At 24.9% G+C, this 25,308-nt stretch overlaps 2 protein-coding genes across 3 annotated transcripts in view; one reads left to right on the forward strand and one right to left on the reverse strand.

Annotated features, from left to right (window-relative positions):
- LOC122505268 (translocator protein) lies at positions 1-5,395 on the forward strand. Its single transcript, XM_043616773.1, has 3 exons — positions 1-458; positions 4,756-4,968; positions 5,064-5,395. Exons 1-3 carry the CDS (start codon positions 348-350, stop codon positions 5,253-5,255), a joined length of 516 nt encoding a protein of 171 aa, XP_043472708.1. The 5' UTR covers positions 1-347; the 3' UTR covers positions 5,256-5,395.
- LOC122505267 (serine/threonine-protein kinase unc-51) overlaps positions 5,268-25,308 on the reverse strand; it is a 23,244-nt gene continuing 3,203 nt past the window's right edge. The window contains exons 3-13 of one of the 2 annotated variants that reach the window (XM_043616771.1): positions 21,872-21,922; positions 21,616-21,685; positions 21,361-21,537; positions 21,052-21,286; positions 20,668-20,976; positions 20,327-20,599; positions 12,208-12,461; positions 11,559-11,927; positions 9,385-9,512; positions 9,176-9,311; positions 5,268-6,514 (exon numbers count right to left, since the gene is read on the reverse strand). In XM_043616771.1, coding sequence (XP_043472706.1) covers positions 6,441-6,514; positions 9,176-9,311; positions 9,385-9,512; positions 11,559-11,927; positions 12,208-12,461; positions 20,327-20,599; positions 20,668-20,976; positions 21,052-21,286; positions 21,361-21,537; positions 21,616-21,685; positions 21,872-21,922 — 2,076 coding nt within the window. In that variant the 3' untranslated portion in view covers positions 5,268-6,440. The remainder of the gene's footprint in view (positions 6,515-9,175; positions 9,312-9,384; positions 9,513-11,558; positions 11,928-12,207; positions 12,462-20,326; positions 20,600-20,667; positions 20,977-21,051; positions 21,287-21,360; positions 21,538-21,615; positions 21,686-21,871; positions 21,923-25,308) is intronic. The other variant, XM_043616772.1, reaches the window with a different exon arrangement.

A 25,308-nucleotide genomic window follows, 5' to 3' on the forward strand; every position in this document is an offset into this window, starting at 1 on the left:
AAAAGACTTTAGTTCGAAAGTTTTCATTTTCTCATATATCCAACAATTAAATTATTTATGACCTCTAATAATAACTAATTAACTCTCTAATTTTTAAATTATTTATTGACTTGAATCATAATAACCTCCTGCTTCTTACCGGCTATATTCAAGTACAGTGCGTTCTTGATTGTATTGCCCATAATACTGTATACGTGTTAGTCTCAGTAATATACATATATATGTAATAACTGTTATAACTAGATGCTTTGTCATCGTTTTCAATCTTTTCCTATCTTTTCTTGTAATATTACGTGACACTTGTTCTCGTTGCGTAGTAGTTTAAAATTAAGTAGCGAAATTTAAAAATGTCATCCGTTCAAAAGTATGGCCCTATAATTGCCACCACTCTCTTCCCAAACGTTGGGGGTTGGATTGGTAGTTACATAACCAGAAAAAACCTTAATCCCTGGTACGAGGTAAGAAAAATATTATTTCATTTATAACAATTTTTCTATGATCTATATACTTTAACATTTCTCAGAGTGTTTTATTGACTAATTAGTAGAATTATTATAAGATTAATTCGTCGAAAATTAATTCATTTCAATTCGTTTGAATTTGTTATTTTCTGGTGGCGATAGAGTTTTTCTTTAAAACGAATAAAAAATTTCAAGTACTTGAAAAAAGAGGTTTATATCTGTATACATGTAATTTTACCTTTTATTGGACTTTACATTTTTATCAAATTATTTTACATTATATACACGTACTATTAGTGGATCGCTCGATTGCCCTAGGTTTCTGTTTACATACATAAAGTTCGCAGATAATTTAGGCGGATGGGGGGTCAAGAGGGAGGTTTCGTTGCAACAACAGAACAGTATATTTGTATGTCCTGAATACGAATTATCTTGGTCTATTGTTTTTTTTAATTTTAAAAGGATTTTTTATCGAAGAAATTATTTTTAGCTTAACTTTAAGATATTTTTAAATTATCGTAAATATTTTTTTAAATAAATATCCATTTATTTACCATTACCGCTTACAGTACCGGCCAAAATTGTCAGTCCATCCATTTTTGAAGGAATGAAAATAATTTTTTAACATAAAATTTATGAAAACTCAAATTTTTTTTGGTTTATATTTTGAAAGACGATAAAATTTTAAAAAGAATACCTAAGACCTCACAGAAGTCATTTGACCAAAATTTGTAGAAGATATTCTTAAAAATCGTCATTTTCAATGTTTTACAAAAATTTGAATAACTTCTAAAATAACGAACGCTTTTTAATAATCTTAGGCTTATTTTAAAGGTCATTTTCTACGGAATAAGAATTACTTATAAGCATTAACCTGTAATTTTTTATTTGGAATAAGCATGACGTCAAAGTTGGACAAAAAAATCCAAAAAATTGAAATAAATTTTTTGTACTAAAAACTATTCTAGAACATATATAAAGCATGATATGGTATAGATTTTTCAAAAAGATTTAATAAAAAAATATGTTTGAATTTCAAAAATTATTTTTCTTTTAATAATATTATTTCAAATTTTTTGAATTTTTTTGTACAACTTTGACGTTATGCTTATTCCAAGTAAAAAATTACAGGTTAATGCCTATAAGTAATTCTTATTCCGTTGAAAATGACCTTTAAAATAAGCCTAAGATTTATTAAAAAGCGCTCATTATTTTAGAAGTTATATTCAAATTTTTGTAAAACATTGAAAACGACGATTTTTAAGAATATTTTCTACAAATGTTGGCCAAATGACTTATGTAAGGTCTGATTCTTTTCAAAATTTTATCTTCTTTCAAAATATAAACCAAAAAAAATTTTAGTTTTCATGAATTTTATGTTAAAAAAATTTCTCATTCCTTTAAAAATGTGTGGACTGACAATTTCGGACGGTACTGTAGTTATAAATAAAATCACACTTTTATCTGTACATTGCTTAAAACTTGAAGAAATCAAACTTTTTTAAAAAATTCGAAAAATCAAAAAATTTTTAATTATTTATTTTTTAATTGAATTTATTTAATTTGAATTTAATTGCTGTACTTTCTGTAACAGTGAAATTAATATCACCAAAATACATTTTAATTTGCTTTCACAATAATGACTGCAATATATTTTAAAAATATTAGATTAAAAAAAAACGATTTGAATGGAAGTTATAACTTTTTCGAAAAATCAAAAAATGTATATTTTTAATTTTTGTCTGGTTCAAGCGACACTAATTGTAGCTAATTTTTGAGATAAGTACAACCTACTTTTAAAATAAAATTTAAAAATAAATAATAAATTCGAATTTATAATCCAAAACCATATTTTTATTTTTAACAGTTTTTTTGAAGAACTATCATAAAATTATTACTTATAAATTATTATAATGAACAATTGTACTTAAATATTTTAAAATTAATTGAATTCTCAAAACGTTGCGCTTACAATTTTGATAAATAGGTTAACTTCAAAAGATTTTAATTTGAAATTTAATAAAATTTCAATTTTTAATGAATTTTATTAAAACTTTTAAAGAACTTGGATTTTTGAAAAATTTTAATAATTCAAATTCTTCTGAAATTAGTTAAATTTTTCAATATATATTTCATTAATTATTATAGTTAATAATGGATTTATAGAAGAATTTTCGTTAAAAACACTAAAAAATTGAATTTTGGAGAAGTTACAAATGATTGCAGAAATTCAAGTATATTTTCAAAAGTAATCAAATTATTCGTAGAAATTCAATTATGTTCAAAATTTAAAAAAAAATTCTCGTCAAAATTCAACTATTTTCAAAAATGTCAAAAAATTCTTGTCATAATTTTAATTTTTCCAAAAATTTTCCTCATTTTAATTATTTTTAATATATACTATGTAAACAAAATTTACCAAAAGAATTCAATTATTTAAAAAAAAATTTAACAATAAAATTGTTCGCAAACATTTAATTATTTTCATAATAATAAAAATTTCACAGGGATTCAATTAAACAAATTTAATTTCCCGATGAATTTCATGCGTTTAGCGGTTAGGCCACGCCTTAGCCCTTATTGGCCTTAGCTCGTTGCAAGAATCTCACCGGGAAAACCCGTGAGCGTCCTGCATTTTTACTGTCATAATTTTCACGCGTTAAATGCATATTTTTTCATGGGGAAAAGCCTTGTTTTTTCTCTCCGTGTATATATTTCAATTATTTTTAATACATACTACTATATTTAACTTTATATGATGTACCTATATTTTTAAATTACTGTATTTTTAATGGTTGTCCTCGTGGTATTCACCTAGGACATAATAAATAAATTCTATTCTATTCTAAAATTGATTTAAAATTTTTGATTTAAAAATCAATTTTAGTTAAAATTTTATGGAATAATTAAATGGTTAAGGTCATGTTATTCAGTGTGACGTTTTTCCATGGTAAAGTACATGGGGCACGTGACCACTGAATAACATAACCTTAAAGCATTATAGCATAAAATTTTAGAAATAATTGGATTTTGAAAAGGTTTCAAATTAAAATCTTCGAAAATTTGAATTTTTCATACTTGTAACTAACAATTCTGTAAAATTATTTTTTTAAAAAAGTTTAATTGAATTTTTTTTCTACTCAGTCATCTTTAATTATTACAAAACATGAAGATATCGATTGCTCCAAGTCGATGACTCGGAGTGATTGATTTCTTCATGTTTTATAACAATATTTTATAAGTTGTTTAATTTCAAAAAGGTTTGATTTTGAAATTTTTGAAAATTATAATTCCTATGGATAATTAATAATGAAATATTTATTTAAAAAAGAAGTTATTGATGTTTTTGAATAATTTTACACTTAAAGAAATTCGTAAATAAATTTAACAGAACATTTTTTTTAGTATAATTTCTTCTTTATTTTCGAAAAATTCAAAAATTTTCAATTTCATTTTCAATTAAAATTAGTAATTAAAATAGAATTTATAAACATTTTTCCCTTTATTTTTAAAAAACTTTGAATTTTATTAAAACGATTATAATTAAGAAATAGAAATGATGGAAATCATTCCCTTATGAAAATTGAGAATTTTCTACAAAAATATTAAGAAACGGGAATATATATGTAATGTTTTTTTTCCCAAAGAAAAGAATGAGTTTGTGAACAATATTGTTATTGAGTAATAAAAATTATGCCTAAAATGGGTATATTTCCTATTTTTTTAACATAATTATTTAACAATTCTCTAGTTTTTATAAATGAAAAGGAGAAAAATTTGCATAATTCAAATCAGTCAAACGAAATTTATTATAGAAAAAAGCATTAGGTATAATATACAAAATGGGTATATTTTTTATTCGTTAATCATAATTTTTTTCAAATTTTCTAATTTCAAATATTATTTTATTATAAATCATGAAAAAATACCTGCTTATTTTCGATTTATCAAACAATATTTTTTAAAGAAAAAAATTGTACATTATGCAACAAAGGCGTATTATGGTCAATTTTTGCTATATGTGACGGTGCATGGTAAGTTTCTCCATATAACACAGCTGGTCAATAAAGTGTTCATTATTGCACTAGGGTAATAATAAGTACTTTATTGACCTGTGAGCAGCGGTCAATAAATTACACTTTATTGCCCTAGGGTAATAATGGTTACTTTATTGACCTGTGAGCAGCGTTCAATTAAGTACACTTTATTGACCTAGGGTTATTGTTTAGCTCTTTAATAATTAAGTGAAATTTTATTCACTATTTGTAGTTGAATAATGTAATAAATATTGCAGTCGCTAAAAAAACCCACTTGGACTCCGCCAAAATGGATGTTTGGTCCAGCTTGGACTAGCATTTACTGCTCGATAGGTTACGCATCATACCTCGTTTATCGAGATGGAGGTGGCTTTCAGAATGCAGCCTTGCCTCTGTCCATTTACGGATGCAATCTAGCACTCAATTGGTCTTGGACGCCAATATTCTTTGGAGCCCACAAAATAAGATGGGTGAGAATATTTCTTCCGTTATTTCCAAAAACTACTATTTACCAAATGTAAAAATTACATTTAAAACTCAAGTACTTATGTGAAAATTATTTCAGGCCTTATATGAGATTATTATTCTCTGGGGATCCACTGTCGTAATGGGAGTTGCATTTTACAAAGTGAATCGAACTGCAGGCTTATTGGTCCTACCATATTTTTTGTGGAACACATTTGCAACCGCTCTCAACTATGTGATAGACAGAGAAAACACTGAGTCCTCTATAACATCATCAGAGAAAATCAAATAATTGAACAAAACCTTGTTTTTATAATTATTGTTTTATTGTTGCGTAAATGTTGTTTTACATTCTACACTTTTGTTAACACATTGTTTGGAGATTTTACATTGCACGCTTTTAATAAACAATGAGTTTCTCTCCTAGATAAATTTCGCGTTAGTATACGTACCCAGTAAGAAGACTTAAAAAAAATTAAAACTATCTGATATTCTTGAAAATGTTATCTATTCTATTTGGAAAATTCCCTTTCTTTTCAAAATTATAAAAAACTTTATCTTCTTTTTCTGGAATAAGTTTGGAATATTTTTTAATGTCGAAAAGTTTCGTTAAGTAAAACTTGAAATAGAAAATTTTTTAAATCCCCTAAAGGGAAATTTCGGACTTTTCATAATTTCAAGTGATTCATTTATTATAATTATGACATGTACAATTTTTTATTTTAAAAGTGTTATTTAATATTTTTAAGATTTAGAAGCAAAATAGTGCAATCTAATTTCTTTATACAGAATAAAATAGTCTAACATGGACATAAAAATAAAAGAAGAAAAGATTTACCAAAAAACTAAAAATCAAAATTAATCCCTTAAAAACCTTGTCTTGTCTATTTCGACACTACTTTTTTATTTTCTATGTGCAAAAAATTAAAAAGAAGAAGGAATTTTCCTTATTAAATGGAATTAATTTTTTTTATTACATTATATTCCAGCCTTGTTAACCGGGATTTTTTTTCCATTACCATTAATGGGAAATAAAATAAAGGTCAGTCTCGTTGCATCACGAGTACATTACAGTATACAGGTACTTACAGATAGGTAACAATAATTAATTCTTTATAATCATACAAGCCAGACTGAATAAATAATAATTAATTGATTTACAAATATTTACTACTCCAAATGTATTAAACAAACGAAATTATTCTCATAATATTTTGTTAAAAATATGCAAAAATTTCAGTATTCTCCATTGTACATAACATTCAATGTTAAATTAAAAATAGCGCATCTATTATATTTAAAAAAAAAACAACAAATAATTTAGGTCATTTCTTGACTCATCGCGTCAGATGAAATAATTTAAAAATAATAATCAATTGTTTAAAAATTCTTTTTCACTTACAAGTAATTTCTTATAAGGTAAAAGATTTTCATAGGGTCTGGAAAGAACACTGCATCATGTGGACTTGCACTTGTGCTACGTTGGATCAGTTGCGTAAATGAAACCTTGCTGCTGTAAAACGTATAATCGTTTCTCGACAGCATCTTTATCTACAAAAAAATACGATTCTTTTAATGTTAATACTTTTGTTTAATGTTAATACTTCAGGTGAAAAATTTGCTTTATATTTTCTCATGGATAACAGTCAAAAAGGGGACTTTTATTTTCAAAAAGGGGATTTTTATTTTCCAAAAAAGGGATTCAGTTTAAACAAAGGGGAATTTCCAAAATAAGTAAAAATTATTGTATTAGGATAACACATAAAATTTATTTAAAAATTTTTTTCAATAAAACTATAGCTTTTTAAAATCAAACAATTTTTTTGTTGAACTTTTTCTATTAATTATTGATATTTTTTTAAAATCTATTTCCGTAGTCTGTAACTTTCTTTAAATTTTTAGTCAGAATTTTGATTACAAACCTTAATAGTGTTTTAAAATTCCATTAAATTTAATTTATACAAAGTAAATTTCAGAAAATAAGTAGTAAAATTTAATATTAAAAATTGTTATTTTCAGAATTACTTTTGCATTTTCAAAGTCTTTGAATCCATAAAAAAAATTAGAAAAATTTGTTTTAAAAATAGTACCTAAAATTTTCTCAAAAATAATTTTTGATCAGTAATTGTAATGTTCGAGAAAAATTTGAACAATTTTTATATAAAAAAATGAACATTATTCAAAATTTACTATTAAAAATTGTTATTTCCAGAGTAAATTTTATTAAAAATTAATAAAATACCTATATATATAATAATTTAATTTAGTAAAATTTATTCTGAAAACAATACAATTTGTCAAAAATTCTAAACTATATACCTATGCATTTTTTAGAAGTAAAAGTTATTTTATATTTGTTATCTTTTAGAAAAAAATTTCTAAGTTTAAAGACTATGAGAAATAATATAGAAAGAGTTTTAAGTTTTAAAAAACTGAAATTCTTCCAAAGTGCTTATCGTATTAGTAAACCAGTAAAATAAAAAAGATTTTTGTAAAATTCAATTATTTTCAAAATTTTCAATTGAAAATATTAAAAAAAACTACATTATTTTCGAGTAACTTCAAAAAATGTAATATTTACGAAAACTCTAATAAAATTATTCAAAAACATTTAATTTACTATCAATAATTTTAATAAAATTTGTATCTAATTTAATTCCTTGAATTTAATTATTTAAAAAAATTGTAATAAAATTTCGAGAAGAATTTATTTACTTTCTAAAAATCCTAATAAAATTCAATAATCAAATGTTTAATTACAATTTATTATTAAAAACACGTGTATTTTAATAACTTGATAGAAATTCTTTATGAAATTCAATTATACTTTTACAATATTTCATTAAAATTATTAACATAATTATTATTTTAAAAAAATTCTAAATTTCCCGAAATTATTCACAAAATTTTTTGCGAGAATATAGCTAATTAGTTTCAATATAATTTTAATAAAATTTTTCGAAAAAATCAAATATTTATTTAAAAATATTAATAAAATAAATTAAAATAATGTAATTTACATCAAAATTCTTTCAATGAAAGCAATGTTTTAAAAAGAGGCGAATTTGTTGTGAAAATTAATTTTAATAAATAATTTGAAATGCATTCTTCTTAATAAAGTTTGAAATATTTGAAAAATTGTTTCTTATTCTTCGATTGAAAATAAATATTTTAAAAATTTGCCAAAGTAAAAAACTAACATGCTTATTTTAAACACTTGCGTTTTACTATGTTAATTTAAAAATCTTTCTATATTATTTATCATAGTCTTTAAACTTAGAAATTCTTTCTTAAAAGGTAACAAGTATAAAATAACTTTTACTTCTAAACAAAAAAAAATTCAAATTTTTGACAAATTGCTTTATTTCCAGAATAAATTTTACCAAACTCAAAGTATATTTTACTAATTTTTAATAAAATTTACTCTGGAAATAACGATTTTTATAATAGAAAAATTTACTATTTTCATTGTTAATTTTTGTATATAAAAATTATTCAAAATTTTCTCGAATATTACAATTAGCTTTTAAAAATTACTTTTGAGTAAATTTTAGGTACTATTTTTAAAGTGAATTTTTCTAATTTAAAAAAAATTATTTTTGAAAATAGTTAAAGTAGCTCTGGAAATAAAAATTTTTTATATTAAATTTTAGGTACTATTTTTGAAGAAAATTTTAAAAAGCTATAATTAAGAGAAAAAGTGAATAAAATTTTTAAATAAATTTTATGCGTTATCTTAATACAATAATTTTTACTTATTTTGGAAACTCTTCCTTTTTTAAACCGAATTCCCTTTTTGGAAAATAAAATCCTCTTTTTTACCTAATATTACGAAAAAAAAATCACTTTGATCCCTGAAATAAATATGCATTTCTCAGTTGTTTGTCGATAACCATCAACTGAATAGATAAGCATTTAATTCATTATAATTTTTGTGTGTTTCAATATATTCAATTTAAATTTATTCTTAGGAATTATTATGTCTTTTGAAATTTTTAATTTAAATCTATTTTTTTATTAATTAATTTTTAAGGTCTCTGAAGTTGGCGTCGACGCTCAGCGTCGAAAATTATTATTTGTGGTTTTTAGAGACGAAATTTTCACTAATTTCACTTCTTTTATTTGCCTATAGAAATAAATTATTTTTTAGGGAATTTTGGTAATATAAATATTATTTAAGAATATTATGATATAAATGTTCATTTCACTTACATTTGATGAGAAGTGCTCGGTCTTGGCTATGACTAACGTGTTGTGACAGAGAATGTAATAATATTTGCGCGGTATGATATCTCTGAAAACATTCGGCAGGATTTCCGAATAATTCGTCCAATGCTGCCGATTGGCACTAAAAGGAAAAAATTAATTTTAGAAAGATTCAAAGAAATTTTCTTGTTACGGTCAATAGTTCCTATAATTACCATTTGAATAGCGTGATTATAGAGTATTTTGTCTGCAGTTGCTCCAGTTTGACGCAAAATACCAGCACTGTTCAATTGTTTACACTCAGCCAAACACGATCTGAACTTATCATTCATTGTACTGACAACTGGAATCAAACATTAATAGAAATGTTAAAAAGTCAGGAAAGCAGTTTACCATTGGTAAATATCAAGCATCACAGTACTTTTTATCCTCAAAAAGGTGTTAAGGGAAATTTTTTTCTTAAAAAGGGGACAAAAAATATATCAAACAACAAATTAAAATTAGAGCTGTGCAAAATAATTCGAACCGAACTGTTTGAATTTTTTCGCCTAGTTCGAATGTCGAAAATTCGACATTCGAATTACTACAAAATTCGAACCGAACCGAGTTTTGTTCGGTTTTGGAACGCTAAAATGTCGAATTTTCGACATTCGACATTTTAGCGCCCCAACACCGAACAAAACTTGGTTCGAATCGAATTTTGCACATCTCAAATTAAAATGTATTAAAATATATATATCAACAATGTATTAATATTTAAATTTTCAGAAATTTCAAATTTAAACCTTTTTGAAATTCAATAACTTATAATAATAATTAAACATGATCGAGTGATAAAATCATTATTTTATATTAGATATAAGAATATTGTTACTGTAATTTTTTCAAAATTATTTCAGTTTATGAATTCCCTGACTAGAAAAGTAAATTTTTATAAATTGTTATTTACTTTGTTCGAAGGTAATTAAATCTTAAAAAATTATGATAAAACAATTCTAAGAATTAGTTTTTAAAATATTTAAATTTCCCGGGCAAACATTTTTTTTCCTGTCAATGTCATTTCCCTGATTTTACTGACAAAAATTTTGTTTTCCTGACATTTCCTTGATTTTACTGATATGTGGCCCCAATGAAAAATAAATAATTTATTCAATAATTGAAAATTTTTAAAAATTGAATTCTCATAAAAAATGTAATCAACAAATTTTTAAATAATTGAATTCTTTTGACAAATAATAAAATTTTTAAGAATAATTACATTTTTCGAGGAATTTGATTAAAATGTATTGAAAATAATTTAAATTCTGCAATGAGTTTTATTATTTATGAAATTACGAAATAATTAAAAAATTCCTAAAAAGAATTTTATTATTTATGATCTAATTGAATTATTGCCAAGAAATTTATATAAAGTTTTGTAAATAATAGAATTCCTGTAAAACTTTTATTATTTGTTGGAAAATTTTATTAAAATACATATTAGATATTGAAAATCATTGAATTAAGGAAAATTTTTGAAAATAATCGAAATTTTGCCAAGAATTTTTAATAGAATTTTTGAAAATAATTGAATTTTGGACAAGAATGTTATTATTTATAAAAATATTTGAAATTTTTTTTTAATTTTAGAATATAACATGAATTTTTACGAAGAATTTTATTACTTTTGAAAATACTTGAATTTCTGCAATAATTTGTAACTTTTTCAAACTTTCATTTTTTTTAGTGTTTTTAACTAAAATTCTTCTAGAAATCCATTATTTTTAATAATTAATTATAAATGTATATTTAAAAAATCAATTAATTTCAGAAGAATTTGAATTATTAAAATTTTTCCAAAATCTAAATTCTTTAAAAATTTTAATTAAATTCTTTCTAATTAATTTCTAACTAAATTTATAAAATTTCAAATTAAAACCTTTTGAAGTTAATTTATTTAAGAAAATTGTAAACGCAACGCTTTTAAAATTAAATTAATTTTGAAATATTTGAGTAAAATTATTCATTAAATAATAATTTATAAGTCATAAATTTATGATAGTTCTTCAAGAATTTAATTATTAAAAAAAAATATTGTCAGAAACATTAAAAATTCAAGGTTTTGTATTAGAATTCGTGGTAATTTCATAGCTTATGAAGCAAAAGGGAGTTAATTATTAAATTAACTCCCTTTTGGAGGAAAATTCTTATTTTTACTGTGTAAATTTTAACTCCCTTCATTTAACTCCCCAATGGGTGCGACTTTTATAGAATCCCCTGGGGAGTTAAAATTTAACTTCCTTTTTTTAAAGTGTACTGGTAGCGCTTTATGAATTAGATAAAAATTGGTTACTAGTTTCGATGTGAGACAATATTTTTATTTTGAAAAAAGTTGTCCCCTAAAAATTACCTTCTTTAACGCTGGCCGTTGGTTGCAATCTGCCTGCTTTGAGCTGTTGTGTCGCGAGACTCAATCCAGAACTGAGCCACTGAAGAGCTCTAACTAAAAGAATAACTTGCTCAGCTCTTCTTCGAGTAGCGGCATTGCTCGCTTGTTCAATAGCACCCAAAGGCGCTCCCAAAGGACCAGCTCTAGTTCGCGCAACTTCGCAGACACATTCACACAGGGCTACGACGAAATTAAGCTTTGCCAGTATTTCATTGTGATCCCTTTCAAGTAGAGTTTCCTCCGGCAATTCCGGAGCAAAGAACGTCAGCAGCCTATCATCTGTCGTTCCTTGATTAAGCTCAGGAAAGAAGCTCTGAAAATTGCCTGCCTCTGAAATAAAAAATTAAACCCATTGCTGTTAATCTCCACAGAATTAAATTTTTTTAAAGTTTCTACTTTAAATAGTTTAATGTATTTTCTTGTCGCAAGGAAATGCAGTCGTGAAGAATAGATATTTTCAGTTCAGAAATAAATGTTGAAATTATGCAACAAGAGAGATTTGTTATTGGACTTGGAATCAAAAGAGTTTAGGAACACATTTTTATGGCAATAGAAATACATATTTCAAGATGTGTTTAAGAGATTGCAATAACAAATTATGAAATATTACCTGAAATTTCTGGCAACGTGACTGCTCTGGTTCCAAAAGGTATGACTGGCGAATGTCGTAAAGTGTTGTTGTTATCCTGAAGAGTCTTCGCAGTGGGGGAACCTAACACTGCTAAAGGTCCAGTGAGAAGTGGCGATGAGGCGCTGTTATTTCCAGATGATCGTCTCAGTGGCGATGTTCCAGTGGAATTGAGAGAATGCCTGGCAACTGGACTCACTTGCCAAGTGTTGGGTGGAGGAGGTGTTTCACTCAATCTTAAAAGAGAGGAAAATTGAACAATTTAATATTTAATACAATTATGTGACCTGGTAAATTATTTAAAAGGGATCTTAAGCCCAAAATCATGTTTTCGAGAAAAACGCTCTTAAACAGGGTTGCCACAGGTCAGGGAATTAGGGGAAAAGTCAGGGATTTTTATTTAAGTACTGGAAAAAAATTGAATTTTGGAGAAGTTACAATATGATTGCAGAATATCAATTATTTTCAAAAGTAATAAAATTTTTCGCAGAAATTCAATTATGTTCAAAAATTTTTAAAAATTCTCATCAAAATTCAATTATCATTAAAAATAATAAAATTCTTCTCCAAATTTTAATTGTTTTCAAAAATTTTAATAAAATTCTTTGCAAAATTTCAATTATTTTCAAAAAAATTTCCAATTTTCTCTATTCAATTATTTTCAATATCTACTATTTTAATAACATTTTTTAAAAGAATTCAATTATTTAAAAAAAATGTTGATAAAATTCTAAGCAAACATTAAATTATTTTCATAAATAATAAAAATTTCACAGGAATTCAATTATGTTGATAAAATTTGTTATGATAATTAAATTTAAAGAAACATTCATTTATTCAGTAAATTATTTATTTTTGTATTTAAATAATTGAATTCTCGTAGAATTTTCCAATAAAAATTGATTTGAAAATTAATATTAATGAATATGTTAAAAGCATTATAGCATGAATTTTTAAAAATAATTAATAATTGAATTGTTTCGAAGAAATTTAATAAAATTTTTGAAAATTTACATTTTTCGAAAAATTTACTTAAAATTGTATTAAAAATAATTAAAATCCTGTAAAAATTTTTATTAATTTATGAAAGTAATTGAATCCTTGCAACAAATTTTATCAAAATTTTTTTAAATAATTGAAATAATGTAAAGAATCTTATTATTTATGAAAATAATTGAATTCCTGCAACGAATTTTATTACATTTTATTTAAATAACTAAATTCTTTTGAAAACTTTTATTAAAATAGTAAATTTTGAAAATTTTTGAATTTCAGCGAAGAATTTCAATATTTGTGGAATGTAATTTAATTCTTGCAAAAAATTTTTGAAGATAATTTCATTTTTCGAGAAATTTATTTAAAATTGTATTAAAAATAATTGAAACCCTGAAAAGAATTTTATTGTATATAAAAATAATTGAATTCTTGCAACGAATTTTATTATAATTTTTGTAAGTACATAATTTATTTTTTTTTTGAAAATTATATGGAAATCTAAATTTTTATAAAACATGAAGATATAAATTACATTTTTTTGTTAGGAATCAAAAATTAACTTCAAACTGCGAAGAGATTCGGGAATTCAACGATTATTGTTAATAAAGATTTTGCAAAATAAATTAAAAATAAAAATAAGAAAATTGAGTCCTTATTGAGAATTCTATTCGTCACCTATTTTTTCCATTTTTAAAAGTATTTTTTTTACTTGAAAACTTTAGTTTATCGATCGATTTTGATTTCCTAGAATATTAAATTTTACGTAAATGCAAAAAAACAATTTTCCATACAGATATTGAAGAAATGCTTTCTTCCTATTTACTTTCTCTTCTTCGATAAAAATCAAAAACAAAAGAAATAATTTTGTTAAACTATCAGTAATTTACATTTCGTGTTAGTCAGAACACTTTTCTCATAATTTTACACTCAACTCTACAATAACAAACTGTAAAGTATCCTCGACAAATTTTTCACTCTCTCCAAAAATACAAAATTGGCTCAGACAAATCGCATTTTTTTCAAAAGTATAACTGCAAAACTAAAGTGTTATTTTTTAATATTTAAAAAATATAATTTCAAGTTATTAATTATTTTACCAATTTAATTATTATTCCTGTACAATTATTACAAGAGAAATTTTTTTTCATTTTTTCCCTATTACACTATTGAAAAAATGTTTATAAAATTAATAATCATCACTGTGTTAATTATTTTCAACAATCCAAAAATTAGTGGAGAATCCGATACAAAATGGATAGACAGTTTAACTAAAAGTGTTCAAAAGAATAAAATTCACCAGACAATATTTTTCATAAATGAAGTAAAAGTGACGAAGAATCAAATAGTTGAGAACCTAGTGAGAAAGTTTTCGAAAAATATCCCAGTCATAGAAATTGTCACACCAAACTATGAAATACCGACAGAATTCGATTTTACTCGATACAATCCAAGAGTTTCGTTATTTATTCTCTCGAATTCGGAAAAAGATCCCCCACTCGTTCGAACCATCGATTTCTTGACTAAACTGTCAGAAGCGAAACGTCGACCAAAATGTCTGCTACTTCTATTCTACAAAATTGAAAATTATCGAAAATTTTTCGAACAACTCTGGCATCGTCAATTTCTCGATGTTACTCTAATTGAAATTGGAAAAAGAATAATTGGAACCGATTTAATTGTTCATACGAAAGATCATTATCCTGATCAGAAGATGATTAATTACAATCCCTTCTTAAAATTGATCACTAACAAAACACTAAGAACAAATAATGTTTGGTTTCCGGACAAACTAAAAAATATGCACGGTTATCAACTGGAGGCAATTTTACTTTTCGCTCCTCCGGACGTAATTATTCCCCAAGATCCTTCGAGTGAAATTTCTGGTTTAGCAATCATGAAAATAGAGGCTTGGGAAAAAGTGATAAATTTCAAAATGGTAAGATCGCCACTTCGAGAATGGGGAAAATTCGGATGTACAATTAAAGATAGCACTGGCGTTTGTCTCTATGTATATGCAAATAAAGCACAAATTTTAGGCGTCGAAGCTCCCGTAGCATTATGCGACGGAAAACCAAGCGAACTCAGCAAAAGTATCCAAGCAAGTAAAATCGGAATGCTCGTGCCACTCGTAAAAAAAGACATCGAAATCGATCAATTAAAATGGCAAATAAAAAGTATTCTCACGGTTGTAATTTTACCCATTTTCTTTTGGATTGTTTCCGTACTTTTGGACTTTTCGAGAAAAAAATGGAAGCTCCACTACATGTTTCAAATAACCCTGGGCAATGTAATACCACAGGAACCGCAAACATTCGGTGAGAGAATTATTTTCATCGCATTTATCATCGGATGTTTTATGTTCTCGTCGGAGATTTACACAGCTATAAATCGAGTCCAATTGAAAGGAAATTCACCGTATAAATTCGAAACTCTGGAAGATGTTGTCGACTCGAATGTACAGATAATTATTAACAGGAACTATGTAAGCATTCTGAATACTTCTGATGATGTTATTATGCAGAAAATTTTGAAAAATGCTGTCGTAGTGACTACCCATCAAGAAGAATGCGTGGAACGTTTATTGAAGTACAAAAATGTGACTTGTATTCTACCAGTCCTGAGAGCAGAACTACAACTTCGGAATAGAAGAGATGAATGTGGACAACCGCTTTCAAAATTTATTCTCGATAAATTTCTCTATGATTCCGGAGCTACTCAACTTGGTGCTGGTGTTCCTTACGCAAAACGCTTCGATCAAGTGCTTCAGAGAATTATTGATTCTGGTATTAGAAACAAGTGGTTGGAACCATATTCTGGGACAAATGCTCCGTTATCTAAAATCGGAAAATCTTGCACTAACAATGAAATGGAACCTGTTATGACCAAGCGGCAAATAATAATTGTTCTCGTCACTGGTTCTTTCTGTTCGTTTGTTATTTTTATTTTGGAGCTTATTACCCATCGTGTCTCTTAAAGTAATCGAACTTTATTTCAAAAAGTTTCTGTAACATAGTTCCAAATTAATAAGAGAAAAAAATGCTTAATTCATTTTTCTAGTATAAAATTATTAATATTTCCCTCATTCATTTCTATCCAAATCTGATTTTAAATTTTGTAATTTTATACAGAAATTAGCAAATGTTACGCGCTGAACATGCTAATCAGTTAACTATAATAATCTGATACTTTTGTCTTTAATTCATTGTCTGCATTTTTAAGTTAGTTTTTATGGTTAATTATGATTAACAAATAAAAAATATACCCATTTTGTTTATTATATATGCTGTTTTCTATAACAAATTTCCTTTGACAAAACATTCAAATTTAAATCTTTTGGAAATTCAACAACTTATAAGAATATTGTTACTGTAACTTCTTCAAAATTATTTCCATAATTTAAATTCAATTATTACTTTCTAGAATTTTTAATTAAAATTCTTCTTTAAATCAATTATTTTTAATAATTTTGGAAAAAGTTCTTCGAGAATTTTTAAATCCATTTGTTTACAATTCAATTTTGTGAAATTTCGAATATTCGAAAATTTTTCAATTAAATATATATTAGAAAATAAAGTCAAATAATTAAAAAAAATTCCTAAAAAAAATTTTATTATTTATGAAAATAATTGAATTATTGCGAAGAAATTTATAAAAAATAGGTAAATAATTGAATTCCCGTGCAATTTTTATTATTCATGAAAATAATGAAATGTTTGAGTATAATTTTGTGAAAATGTTTTTTAAATAATTGAATTCTTTTGAAAAATTTTATTAAAATAGTATATATTGAAAATTATTGAATGGAGGAAACTGTTTAAAAAAAATTGAAATTTTGCAAAGAATTCTATTGAAACTTTTGAAAATACATAAATGAATTTCCAAGAAGAATTTTATTATTTTTAAATATAATTGAAATTTTGAGAATTTTTTTAAATTCTTGAACATAATTTAATTTCTGCGAAGAATTTTATTACTTCTGAAAATAATTGAATTTTTGCAATCATTTTCTTATAACTTCATTATTTTTAATAATTAATTGAATATACATATATTAAAAAATTCAACTAATTTCAGAAGTATTTAAATTGTTAAAAGTTTTCAAACTAAGTTCTTTAAAATTTCTAATCTATTTAAGAATATTGTAAACACAACTCTTTTAAAATTTAATTAATTTTGAAATCTTTAAAAATAAAAATTATTGTAGGAAATAGAAAAAATTGAAGGTTTTGTATTGGAATTTGTGGTAATTTCATAGTTTAAGAAGCAAACAAAAAAGACATCAAAATTTAGAATTTTTTTATGAATTCTATAAATTAAATTTTGTCTATTACTTTTAATAAAAATCCCTGACTTTTCCCTGAATTCCCTGTCTCAAAATATACGATTATTATAGTTATAATTGTATTAAAACTATATTACAATTTATATTTTATTTTTATGAAAAAAATAATTTGAATTTAAATAATTTTTAAAATTGCTAATTTTATTCAAAAAAGCAGGTAATAAGTTAGCCGCGCTCTTTAGCGCGCGAATTATTGCTAGTTTATTATTATTATGCAAATTACAAATTACTTTTTTCAAATATAAACTTCAATTTTTGAATAATTTCAGTTTGAAAATTCTTTAAATTCAGTTATTAAGTACATCATTAGTTATTATTATTGATCATATTTTTAAAAATTGTAAAATAACTCTTCGCAAGAATTCAATTATTTTTATAAATAGTAAAATTCAGTTATTTTTAATACAATTTTAATAAAATTTCATGAATGAATTCAATTTTTAAAAAAAAATTTTCCAAAAATTTTAATTTTTAAAAAAAATTTAATGAATTCTTCGAAACAATTCAATAATTTGTGAAAGTAGTAAAATTCATCGCAAGAATTAAATTAATTTTTATAAATAATAATATTCTTTTCAGGAATTCAATTATTTTCAGTAAAATTTTAATAAATTTCAATAATGAAATATTTAATTATAATTATTAACATGCAGACACAATTATTTAAATTTTTTTTTAAAAATTCTTTATTTTATTCAATTATTTTCAAAATTTTTAATTAAAATTAGCCAAAAAACTACATTACTTTGAAAGAAAACTTAAAGAAATTCTTCATAAGAATTTAATTATTCACAAAAACTAATAAAATTGATAAAATCAGTTTAGTTTTCTGTCAACAATTTTAATAGTAAAATTATTAATTAAAATTATTAACAAAATGGATTAACTTCAATAAATAAAGGGGATCCAACTTTTGACATTGCAGATCGAAATTATTAAAAATTTGCAACAACCTTATTTTATTGAAAAATAGAAAATTTGTTGACCTATAAATTTGGGAAACTCATTTTTTAACATAAATACACAGGATAAGTATTTTATTTGTTGTAATTATTTTTAAAAAATTAAATATGATAGTTATAGTTTTCCTGTAACAGGTCTAATAATTATTATTAGACTAATAATAATTATAGTCTAATAATTATTATTATAATTATTATTAATAACACTGTTCGACAAAATTTTTCTACAAGAATAAATGAAAGTGATTCTTACAGGATTTTTGACGTAGATTACGAATCTGTAAGTGAAATTGTCCCATCACGTCTCAATTTTGAGAAGAACGGGGTCAAAGTGCAAAAAAATGGCTTTTATGGCACTTTTTGAAGTACAATAAAAAAGAACGCGACGTGATAAAATGCTCAAATATGGCTTAAATGAGAGCTCAAACCATCAACTTTAACATCCAAAAGCAAAAAAACATTTAGAAATAACTCAAAATTGTTGGGAACAACTTTTTGCCGCATGCGCGTAAAACAGCTATTATTTTAGCGATCATATAGGGTAAATTGGTAAAAAATTGTTCTCACAATATTAAATTATTTCTACATGGTTTTTTGCTTTTGGATGTTAAAGTTGAGGGATTAAGCTCTCATTTAAGCAATATTTGAGCTTTATATCACGTAGCGTTCATTTTTTATTTAACTTCAAAAAGTGCCATAAAAGACATTTTTTTGCACTTTGACCCCGTTTTTCTCAAAATTGAGAAGTGATGGGACAATTTCGCTTACAGATTCGTAATCTACGTCAAAAATCCTGTAAGAATCACTTTCGTTTATTCTTGTAGCAAGAAAAAACCTTAATTTTGTCGACCAGTGTAATTATTATTAATTATTATTATTAGGATTATATTATAATTATTATTAATAATTAGATTATAATCTAATAATTTGACAAAATCCGTTTGAATTTTATGTTTTAGGTGAATCTACTTTTCATAATCTTGATCACCGCAATCTGTGTTTTTCATGCAGACCTAATTAAGATCGCACAAAACACTTCCATTTTTAAATATTTAAAAAAAATTTTTATTCGAATTTGAAATTCTAATTGTCTACTAGTTGGATTGCCCTAGTGAAGTTTTTCCTTCAAGGTCGATCGATGTTTAAAACCTCGATATTTTTTTATTTCGATGTTTCCGATGTATCGAGATTTTTTCCCGACATTTGAAATCGATGTTAATTAAGTGGGGGAAAGAGGTTTTTTTAAAAAAAAATATCTCCTTTATATTTTGCCTCTAGCAATTTGTATTTTATCTTGTAAACAATTGCTCTTAGCGCATTGAAAATCTTTAAACACAAATTGGTATACACAAAAAATAAAAAAGATATTTCAAAAATAGTATTTGCCCCTCTTTAGCACTTTTGCTCCATTTTCCCCTAAATTTTTATTAAAACCAGCCAATATCGTAGGTTTTGAATTGCCCAAAATGTGAATCATCCTAAACTGCTAAACTATAAAATGCTATAATAAATAGTGAAAATTAAAATACGACTGAGTGATGTAATCATCTCTACTCTTATAAAATGCTATATTTGTCTTATAATATATTAATTAATATAATTTAACTGATAGAATTTAATTTTCATTGATTTCTATATTTCATTGTACTTTAATTACTTTTCTATTGAAAACTGGAAATTGCGCTGTTAAAAATTACCATTTTGATTTAAATCTTTTTAAAATCATCGATGTTTTTCTTTCGATGTCCCATCATTAGGTTGCCCCGTTAAATAAGTTAAATTTTGAAGATTCTAGATTTACCTTCTTCCTGGTGGAGTGCCAATGACAAATTGCACACTAGGTGGACTTAGAGAGCCAATATCAGGAGCGTGCGTTCTATGTGAGTCGACGCTGCACTTCATACTGATAGGTTGAGATCGAGGGATGACATTGTTGCTTGATCTGCCTGAAGCCGAAGGAGACGATGGTTGAGCAGCACTTCTCTGTGTCGGCACAGGAATAGGTTCTGAAATTGGTAGAAAACAAGGTCGAGGAGGGCTCACTGCTTCACGGCTGTTTTGCTTCGTATATCTGCTGAAAAAATTATCAATTAAACACTTGTATTCAAAGAGCAATAAATGAATATAAAAATATTTAGGTACTTGATCAATTGTGGATTCGGGTTGTTGTCAGCGTCACTACTCAAATCACTGGGCACAAGAACAAAGTCATCTTCAGGACTGGAGCACGGGCTATGCGTTTCAGGACCCGATCTCAGGACAACTCTTTCTGGAACTGGCAAAATACCAGGAGACGCTGGCAATTCAACCGGAACTGGACTCTGATTCTCTCGGGGTCCTTGTAAGAATGAGTGATTGAAAAATTCATCAAAAGACATGCGGTCTCTTGCATTTCGTCTCAGGAGGCCAAGCAATAGATTCGATAATTCCGGAGACGTTCCAGCTGGAATTCTACGAAATTATGTCAATTAGTATTCAAGTCTAGAAATTTAGAATCGTGGCAAATCATCCAAGTTGTCAACTTACTTTGGACCCAAATTGGCATTCTTCTCGTAATAAAGTTTCAGCGCTTGGGGTGTGTGTGCTTGGAAAGGAGCTTTACCCGTGAGACATTGGAAAACAATTGTCCCAAGGGACCACAGGTCTGCTTTTGCGTCGTATTGTAAGGACATGATAACTTCGGGAGCCATGTACATCGGAGAACCACAAAGAGTCGCAGCCATAACTCCATCTTGTAGAAATCTCGCGAATCCAAAATCCGCTACGAAATAATTTTAACTTAGTCTCTTGAGAATTTTTTTTCTTTCTTCAAGTTTCTTGAAAATTATTACTTACCTATTTTGAGGGTTATTTGATGAGGCTGAGGACAAGCTTTTCCACAATTATGACTGAGGAGAATATTTTGCGGCTTAAGATCTCTATGGACTACTCCTTTAGCGTGTAAAGCCTTCATTGCACCAGTTAATTGCTTGAGAAATACTCTAATTGTATCCTCTGATAGAGTTCCTTTAGCTATTTAAAGACACGGAAGAAATTTTTATTTTTTACATCAGTAAACAATGATTGAGGATTTTAAATTTTATAACTTACAGCCTAGATAATCAGCCAGATCACCGCCATTGCAAAACTCCATAACTAGGAAGACATTATGATGTGACTCCTGCGGAGGAAAGGTAAAAAAATTAAGATACCAAGTTAGGATTTACCGTTTCGTTTCATTTAATTATTTATTTATTCACATTAAAAAGTAAATACAAAATACCAAAAATTCTTAGAAATATATCTCGAAAATTAGTATGTAATAACAATACAACTGCATAATTTCAATGAGAAAGTAATTACATACCTTACAATCTAATAAAGCAACAACATTCTCATGATGCAGCTCCGTCAACTCCTGTAATAAAAATAAATTTTTAAAATATAATTACCGAAATCACAGTTAGTGATTTTTACATGTAATATTAGGTAAAAAAGGGATTTTTATTTTCAAAAAAGGAAATTTTGAAATTAACTTTATTATTGTATTTTATAGCGTATAAAATTTATTTTAAAGATATTTTTTTTACTTTTTCCCTTAAACAGAAAGAAAATAAATATTAAATTTTATAAAAGTGTTTTATATTTTGGAGAAAAAATGCGACAAAGGAAAAGTTCGATGTAAAAAATACTATACATTATTTTTTTACAGAAATTAAGATATTCAAAAATTTGAAATTCAATAACATATATATGTAAGAATATTATTATAAAACATGAAGATATCGATCACTCCAAATCTTCGACTCGGAGTGATCGCTCTCTTCATGCTTTATAATAATTAAAACATGCTACTTTGTTATTGTAACTTCTTCAAAAATTATTTTCATTATTACGATTATTCATTTCTAGAATTTTCAACTAAAATTCTTCTTTAAGTCAATTTTTTAAAAATAATTTTGGAAAAAGTTCTTTGTGAATTTTTAAATTTTTTTGTTTACAATTTAATTTTAAGAAATTTTGATTATTCTGAAATTTTTCAATTAAATATATTAGAAATTAAAAACTTCAAATAATTAAAAAAAATTACATTAAACTTATTGAGAAAAATCAATTCTACAGAATTCTTAATTAAAAGTATGAAAAGTTCAAATATTCAAAGATTTTAATTTGAAATTCATTTTTAAATCAATATTTATTAGAAAATTCTACGAGAATTCAATTATTTAACTATAAAAATAAATATTTTATTAAACAATTGAATTCTCATAAAGAATTTTATCAGTAAATTTTTAAATAATTAAATTCTCTTGACAAATTTTAATAAATTTTTTAAGATTAATTGCATTTTTCGAGAAATTTGATGAAAATTGTATTAAAAATAATTGAAATTCTGCCAAGAATTTTATTAAAAGTTTTGAAAATAATTGAATTTCGGACAAGAATTTTTGTAAATTTTTAAACCTAATTGGATTTTTGCGAAGAATTTTATTAAAATTATTTTTAACTAATTGAATTCTTTTAGGAATTTTTATTAAAGTTGTAGATATTAAAAATCATTGAATTGAGGAAAGTTTTGTAAAATAATTAAAATTTTGCCAAGAATTTTATTAAAATATTTGAAAATAATTGAATTTCCGAGAAGAATTTTACTACTTTTAAAAATAATTGAATTTCTGCAATCATCTGTAATTGCTTAAAAATTCAATTTGTTTTAGTGTTTTTAACTAAAATTCTTCTATAAATCCATTATTTTTAATAATGAATTAAATACCTATATACTAAAAAATGTAACTAATTTCAGAAGAATTTTAATTTTAAAAATTGTTTTTAAATCTAAGTTTTTTTTATATTTCTAATTAAATTCATTTAAAATTGAAATTTTACAAAATTTTAAATCAAAACAATCAAACACAATAACTTTAGAAAACAACAATTTTCCAGGATTTCGATCGAAATTCCCTGACTTTTACAGGTTTTCCATGTTTCCAGGTTGCGTAGCAACCCTGTGAATTTTTTTTAAAGTTTAGTATTTTTTGGACCAAAATTTTGTTTAGAAGCACCATTTTCTTTTCCTGAAATTACAGCTTTTTTAAATCAAATTTTTTTTAAAAATGTTTTCTGTTAATTATTGATATTTGATATTTTATATCCTTTTTCCGTAGTCTGTAATTTCTTTAAATTTTTAATCACATTTTTTATTACAACTCTATTTTTGTTTTAAAATTCCATAAAATTTTCTATATCTGAAATAAATTGCAGTAAAAAATTAGTAAAATGTACTTCGAATTTGATATAATTTCCTTCAAAAATAATAAAATTGAATAATAAAAATAGTAATATCCAGAATAACTTATACTACTTTCAAAGAGAGTCATTCCATTATATTTTGACTAAAGTCGTTGCCGACTAATTTTAAAAAATTGTAATATTTGGCAGAAATGATGTTAAAGATATTAGGATCACCGAACAAAAAGAATTTTTTAAATATTTTTGATATTTATTGTAAAATAAGCATCTAAAGTATATGAAGTCGTAAAAACTGTCACTTTTTCATCTATTAGAAAATATTAAAGAAAACACATAATTTACTATAAAAACGTAAAAAATTATAATAATTTATTAAGAATGAATTGTTTTATTATTATAAATTGATAAAAACAATTATTAATAAGAACTATTAAATAAAAAATGATTTTAAAGTTCACCTGCCAAATAACCTAAATTTGCCAATTTCATTCACTAAATGTGAGAAAGAGAAATCATTAAATTGAATAAAACCTTATGAAATATAAAGTACCTGTGATTAACTTTTAGTTTTCCTTATCACTTTCTTCCTTTTTTCTTCATAAATGTTAAAAAATAAGCAATTAAAACTAGCACTTTGCTTATTTTCACGATTTTAAAATGTAAATAACTTCTGCCCAGAAAAATGAAAAATTACGAAAATTGGGCAATAATTAATTGATCACTAGATACACTCACTAGAAAAAGATTTTCTTTGGTCCCGAAGCTAGTTCTCGAATTAATTAACTTTAAACTTTTTACTATTTTTATCAGGTTAATACATGTGTTTTTTAAATGACGAAGTTAGCTCTTCTTGTTTAATTGTTTTGAACCAACTTCAGTTTTAAAAAAATCACATGTATTAACCTGATAAAAATAGTAAAAAGTTTAAAGTTAATTAATTCGGAAAATAGCTTCGGGACCAAAGAAAATCTTTTTCCAGTGAGTGTATCTAGTGATCAATTAATTATTGTCCAATTTTCGTAATTTTTTATTTTTCTGGGCAGAAGTTATTTACATTTTAAAATCATGAAAATAAGCAAAGTGCCAATTTTAATTGCTTATTTTTTCACATTTGTAAAGATAACCTACCTGAAAATTTCTTACTCAGAGGTTTTCAGGGTCACTGATTACGAATCTAAAGTCAGATTTTAAAAATTTTCAAAATTGAAAATGATGGACATCTTTTTCAAATCTGCTTAAATTCCCTTGAAACTTGTTATTCAGGGATTTTTGGTATCACCATTTTGAATTTTATAAATCTGACTTCAGATTCGTAATCAGCGACCCTAAAAACCCCTGAGTAACAAGTTTTAACAAAATCCAATAGCTGGGTTTCCCGGGGCACGAAAGGATTTTATTATTTTATTCAATTAAATAAAATATGTTTTGTCACTTTTACTTAAGAATATGTATTTATTGGTAAATTTTCATATATTTTATCTTTTCAAGGAAAAGATTTTTTTTAAGTGCTAGAAAAATTGTAATAAAACCATTTTTCTATAATAAACTTCATGC

Source organism: Leptopilina heterotoma, unplaced genomic scaffold (genome assembly GCF_015476425.1).
Source record: "Leptopilina heterotoma isolate Lh14 unplaced genomic scaffold, ASM1547642v1 Lhet_351, whole genome shotgun sequence".
NCBI classification, from domain to species: Eukaryota; Metazoa; Arthropoda; class Insecta; order Hymenoptera; family Figitidae; genus Leptopilina; species Leptopilina heterotoma.